General features: G+C 64.9%; 1 protein-coding gene across 1 annotated transcript; it reads right to left on the bottom strand.

The window, feature by feature from the left end:
- Positions 1–1,731: 1,731 nt before the first annotated feature.
- MRGPRF (MAS related GPR family member F) lies at positions 1,732–5,938 on the bottom strand. The gene is made up of 2 exons (XM_040971067.1): positions 5,891–5,938; positions 1,732–2,718 (listed from the first exon to the last, which is right to left on the bottom strand). The coding sequence occupies exons 1-2, from the start codon at positions 5,936–5,938 to the stop codon at positions 1,732–1,734; spliced, it is 1,035 nt and encodes a 344-aa protein (XP_040827001.1).
- Between the last annotated feature and the right edge of the window lie 493 nt (positions 5,939–6,431).

Here is a 6,431-nt window from a genome sequence, read left to right on the forward strand (position 1 = left end):
TGCCTCCCAGAGCCGGTTCGCTTCTGTCTGAGGGTGACCATTTGTACGCAGCATGGCTGCAGGCAGCAGGGGAATATGGGTGCCCTCCATTAGAGCAGGTGCCTCATGGTGCAGCTGGAGCCCTGTCCAGAGGCACCCCTCCTCCTGGGCTGGATGGCAACTCCCTGTGGGGCCCTCGGAGCTGCAGGCTGGGAGCAGGTGACCTCTGGGAACTGGGCCGAAATGCCACAGCCACGCAGAGGCTGAAACTGTGCGACCATCGTAGGAGCTCTCAGCTGGGCCGGGTCACTGCCCTGCCTCCTCCTGCGTGTGCACAGGGCCCCGTGTGGCTTCTCCTGGCCCTGGAACCCAGGTGTCCGACGGGAGTGAGCCCCCCCCCACCCCCCGGTAATTCCTCCTGGTTGAAATGCTCAGAGCAGCATGGAGGAGTGGGGGAGATGGCAGGCCCTGGAACCCTGAGCACCCCAAGGGCCTGGAACTGCCTTGCATGTCCCATGCTGTCACCTCTTCCCTGGCACAGGGAAGGGCTCGCTGGGGCAGCAGGCCGGGCGGAAGGCAGCAAGAACTGTTAGGCCAGGGAGCTCCGAGGGGCAGCAGCCTAGGGAAGGCCCGTGAGTCATGGCTGAGGCCCCGAGGGAGGGCTGCTGCTCTCACCTTTGCCCAGTCCCTGCCTGAGCTCGGGGCAGTGGGGCAGGGGTCTCGGGCTGGACCCCAGGAGTGCAGGATGGGCATCTCGGGGGAGGCTAACTCCAGGGAGGGCTTATGGGACACAGAGAAGCTGGGTCCTGCTCTGGGGCCTCGGGGCTGAGCAGTCATCCTGGGCCGGGCGGCCATCATGGACTGGGTGGCCTCCTGGACCCATCCTGGACCAGGCGGCCATCCTCAACCAGGGAGCAGGGAGAGAAGCAGCAGGTGGCTCCCCAGGAGTCCCACTGTGTCCCCGCCCTTAGTCGCCGCTGCTGTTAGAAGCAATAGGGCCGAGGCGGAGCTGAGCAGGAATAAGGCTCCCAGTGGGCTGCAGGTGTCCAGCAGTGGGGGCGGGGTACAAAATGGCCTTGGCATGGCCTCTGTGCTGCTGGCCTGGGGCACCCCCGACCTGGCTGGCTGGTGGGCCTGGCCCAGGACCCCAAGCTGCCCGGGCGTCCTCACCGTGCACAGAGACCCAAGGAGGACATGGGCGGCACGTCTTGCTGCAGGATATGAAATGTTTATTTATGGATACATGTTACCGGGCTATTGTGCTTGACTGGACACTTTGCCGCCGGTCCGCGGGGGGACCTGTTGCCCAGGAAGTGCCCCCAGGTCCATGGTAACCTCGAGTTAGCACACACAAGCTGGGACTCATTCAAGAGGCTGCCCACGACTGGCCGGGCTCAACCCCCCACCTGCCAGAGCAATGCATCACGTGGTGTGGTGACGAGGTGGGACAGCTGGGGTCACCCGATGCCGTCTCCGCTGTGCACTGCTTCCTCCAGGTCTGCGTGCAGCCCCTCACGCTTGGGAGGGGGCTGGCTGCTCAGCCGCACTCACTGGGTCACTGTCAAGGAGCAATGGTGAAGGGGACAGGAGGCAGACAGGCGACCCCTCCTGAGGGCCTGCTGCTGAGCAGACAGGCGAGTCTGGTGCCAGGAGGAGAGTTCAGGTCCACGTGTAGGTGGCTGCTTGGTCTCATGGCCAGCCCCCAGCCCGAGGGAGAAATAGGCCCAAGGGCTGGAGCGCACATCTGGCCTCTCACGAGGCGTTCCCAGTGGGGCTCTGCATCTCCATGGTGACCGTGTTGGGCGTGCTGCCCCCGGCCTCCGCGGACTCGGCGCCGTCTCGCAGGGCCCGCTGGAAGACCACCCGGAGCGGCTCCCACAGCCGCTGCGACTTGTCCCTGCCGGCCAGGAAGTAGACGATGGGCTTGGCGCTGCTGTTGATGCAGATGCAAAGGTCCGTGACGTACTCGGGGAAGGGGGCCGGGATCCGGAACACCCAGAAGAGGAACCAGTCAATACCCAGGTAGATGGAGGACACGAGGAAGACGGAGACCATGGCCAGGACCACGTGGTTGAGCTTGGCCGAGCGCTGGCGCCGCCGCCCCCGGCACTCCACGTGCAGGACCAGGGCCAGGCAGGGCAGCACCATGAGCGGGCAGAAGACAAGGAAGAGCAGAATGCCCAGGAAGATGTCTGTGTGCTTGCAGGCGCCCGCGGAGGAGGCCTCGCCACTCAGGAAGGCGCAGAAGTAGTTGTGCACGGCGGTGACCAGCAGGGACAGGAGCCAGAGCAGGGCGCACACCACGGCGGACAGGCGCTGCGGCCGCCGGCGCCAGTACCAGGCGGGGAAGACGACCGAGGCGCAGCGCTCGGTGCTGATGGCCGGCAGCAGGCTCACGCCCGCCACGAAGGCGCAGAGCCCCAGCACGCGGCACACGCCGCGCACGTAGTCGGCGAAGCTGCCCAGGAAGCCCCCAGCGTTCAGCAGGGAGAACACGGCCTTGCTAAAGAGGTAGGCGCCGTCGGCGCTGGCCAGGTGCAGGAAGTAGACTGAGAAGGGCGTCCTCTTGATGGAGAAGCCGAAGAACCAGAGCACCAGCCCGTTGCCCACCAGGCCGCCCAGGCACAGCAGCAGGGTGATGTAGTTCATGACCGCCGGCGGTGGCAGCGCCGTGATGGGCTCGATGGTCAGGAAGCCTCGGCCGTAGAGCTCCGGGGCCTCGCTCGCGCCGGGACATACCTGTACCAGTGCACGCCTGGTGAGTCTGGCTGCCCGTGCCTGCCCCCTGGCCCCTGAGGCCCCGGGGACAGCTCCTCCGGGTCTAGAGGCATGGGCACAGACAGCTGGAGAGCAGCAGACAGCCCCGGGGAAGGGTCGACACTGCCTCCAAAGAAGTCTGTGCCACACAAGACAAGCAGGAAGCCCTTCTGGGATGAGGGAAGCCAGGAGGATGCTACCAGTCCAAGAGCATCGGGAGCCCAGACAGCACGCGTGCCAGGGAGGAGCAGGCACTCGGCTCGGTGGCTGAGAGGCTACGTCCAGGGCTGGTGATGTGGCCCTGCGAGTTAAGCCGCCGTCTGTGTTGCCTGCATCCCACGTGGGAGATTCAGATGGAGTCCAGGATCCTGGCTGTGGCTGCTGTGGCCATTTAGGGAGTGACAGGGAGAGGGTGGAAGATCCCTGTCCCTCCCCGTGTCTCTCCCTTTCTCTCTGCAATCATGCCTTTCAATCCTGCGGCCCCACTTCCCATCCAGCTCCCTGCTCGTGGCCTGGAAAGGCAGTCGAGGACGGCCCAAAGCCTTGGGACCCTGCACCTGTGTGGGAGACCCGGAAGAGACTCCTGGCTCCTGGCTTCAGGTTGGGCAAGCCTGGTCATTGTGGCCATTTGGGGAACGAACCAGCGGATGGCAGATTCTAACTCTCTTTCTTTCCTTCTCCCTATGTAACTGACTTTTAAAATAGATACAATAAGCTTAAAGGGAGGTGGAGCTGTCCCATAACAGGATCACAGGGTGAGGGGCGAAAGAAGGCAGAAGCCACCGGCTCCCAGGGAGTGGAGGGGCTGGCTGCACGGGGTGAGTGCCTGTAGTCAAAGGCCCAGCCCCAGGCTCCCGCTGGCTGCACCTGAATGCATGTTGGAATCTAGCAAGTGGTGGTGGGCAAAATCGGGACACTGGGGGGGATGGGCACCAAGCGGTGCCGCCCCCAGCGTGGCCTCCCCTCCCGGCCCTCCCTGGGACCCGGGTGTAACGAGATGGTTATACTACGTAACACTCCCCGGCCGTACCCAGCCCGTCTGCCAGCTGACGCCGTTCCCTGCCTGTCCTTCTGACAGTATCATTAACTCCCCCAGCCACCCCCACCAAGGCCAGCGTCCCCACGGCCCGGCTCTAGGATCTGCACAGGATAGACGGACGTTTCTCCAGGGAGGATTCACTTGGTTGCCTTGCCATAGAGACCTGGCCCTGGTGGGGAATGGGGGAGCAGAGAGAGAGGGTGTACTCCCTGGGCCTACCACCTCCTCCCCAGGATAGGGAGGCGCTGGAAGAACTCCCCATCGAGGGGGTTCTGCTCTCAGTCCGTCACCCCAAAGGCATGCATGGGTCAGCATTTCTGCTCCCGCAAATCCAGCTCCTTGGCCTGCTCTGTGGTTGTCCTGGGGGTGTCTGTGGCTCCCCTTAGTTGGGAACGTGAGCTGGGGAATTTACAAGAGCCAGGGGAAAGGGCAGCTCCCACGCAGGCGCTGGCCAGCCCAGGGTAGGATCAGCCAGTGCCTCTCCCGGACTGGAAAAAATCAGCAGTCACCCCGGGGACCGCTGCGAGGCGGGTGAGTCACTGGGCGTGGGGCAGCCGTTCCCAGCCACAGGCTCCCTCGTAAAGGCCTGCTCTGGGGACTTGGGGGGATGCCCCCGGCCATCCCACGGGAAGGAGGTCGAGGGCTGATGGGCCCTGGAGCGCCGCGGGAAGCTGGGGTCCCAGGGCCAGGAAGACAGCCTCCGCTCTCAAGCACACAGAGCTGGGGTTGTGAGTGGTGCACTCCTGGATGTGGCCAGCGCGCGGCGCTGTGTCTGCCGCTCAGAAGCCGTTGCTGGAGACTTCCAGGGGGGCTAGAGGACAGGGAGGGCAGAGGCGGAGCCAGGCTGGTGCCTACGCTGGGGTGCGAGGGTGTGGGGAATAAGCCCTGGAGGGCCCAGCGTTGAGGGCAGAGAGCATGAAGCTCTAGGTGAGCAGAGCTCACGCAAAGCTGGCCTTCGAGTGCCAACGTGGGTCGCACTTCTAGTCTAGTTTCTGCCAATAACGCACACCCCAGGATGGCTCGAGCGCTGGGCCCCCACCACCCACGTGGGAGACCTGGACGGATCTGGGGAGTGAACCAAGAGTGGAGGGTCTCTCTCTCCTCTCTCTCTGCAAATAAATAACACTAAAAAAATATATAGACAAGCCAGGGTCAATGCAGGTGGCGTGTCCAGGCTTTCCGTTGCCTGTGCCCGTCTGGGGTTCGAGCGGCCAGGTAACCTGTGTGGCCCAGAGCGAGAGTGGAGGGTAGGGCGTTTTGGCGGTGGTGTGCAGGGGAGGGCGCTGGGCTGGGGCTGACTGGGGAGGAGCCAGCAGCCAGGAGCGACCTGCAAGCCACAGCCCCCACTCCACCTTTGTCAGGGTGCCACTGTTTCTTCCAGGACTTTGGGGAGTGGTGACAATACATGAATAAGTATATGGAGGCCCACGTGGGGTTTGTGCAGGTCATTGTCAAACTCCCAGGCACGCTTCAGCCTGTGCAGGCAGCTCCCACCCGCGACCTCGTAAGAGGGCCTGTGGGGGCTCTCGCTCCCACCCACCCCAGTCCATCCATGGCGGAGGCAGAGCTGGGCGCTCTCATTGCCCCTCCTCCTTCTCCCCTGCCGTGTCTGTGTGGAGCACCACATGTCCCCGTGTGTGTGCATGTGGCTGTGTGTTTGCTTTCTCCCGCTTTGGAACACAACTTACGATGCCAGAACCAAGAATATTCCAGGCAAAGGGCCTGGGACAAAAATACAAGCACCCCGCTCCAGCTCCAGCCCCTGCCCGCCACACCCTCCGGGCAGCCCCTGCCCCTGCCCACTGCGCCCTCCGGGCAGCCCCTGCCCCTGCCCGCTGAGCCCTCCGGGCAGCCCCTGCCCCTGCCCGCCACACCCTCCGGGCAGCCCCTGCCCCTGCCCACCGCGCCCTCCGGGCAGCCCCTGCCCCTGCCTGCTGCACCCTTCGGGCAGCCCCAGCCCCTGCCCACCGCGTCTTCTGGGCAGCCCCAGCCCCTGCCCGCCACACCCTCCGGGCAGCCCCTGCCCCTGCCCACCGCGTCCTCCGGGCAGCCCCAGTCCCTGCCCACTGTGCCCTCTGGGCAGCCCAGGGCCAAGCTCTCTGCATGGGCACTTGCCTTGTTCCTGTTGGTGGCATGGGCTTCCCAGGAGCAGTTCCCGGCCATCTCCAGGCCTGGCCAGTCCAGGTCCGTGCCCTTGGCTCCTGGCTGCCTGGCCCGCAGCTGCCTGGCAAATGGCCAGAGAGAGAGAACTGCTGGAATGTGGGCAGTGGTGGGGGCCCTGGAGAGCTCTCTTCCCTCCCCTGGCCACCCCCCCAGGGAACCCCCAGGTCCCTCCTGTCTGTTGGTCCCATTTGTGTTCCTGGGACCATGCCTGAGCCAGATGCACCTCTGAGGCCCCTCCCTGGTGCCTGGCCCCGCGAGGGGAGTGGGCAGGGGAGAGTTCCTGGAGGAGGAGGTCCCACAGGTGCCTGAAAGCTCAGTAGCATCGCTGCCACCTCCTGCCAGCTCCCACTTCCCTTCCAGTGGGGGGACACGCTGCTGTGCAGTGGGCGGGGCTGCAGAGGAGGCTGGGGAGGGGGAACTCGGCTGGATTCCGGGTCTCCCAGGGTCCTCTGACCCCAGCGCCTCTGGAATGGACCCTGGTCCCCCCACCCTG

Source organism: Ochotona curzoniae, unplaced genomic scaffold (assembly GCF_017591425.1).
Source record: "Ochotona curzoniae isolate NIBS_2020 unplaced genomic scaffold, NIBS_Ocur_1.0 scaffold_4937, whole genome shotgun sequence".
In the NCBI taxonomy this organism is placed as follows: Eukaryota; Metazoa; Chordata; class Mammalia; order Lagomorpha; family Ochotonidae; genus Ochotona; species Ochotona curzoniae.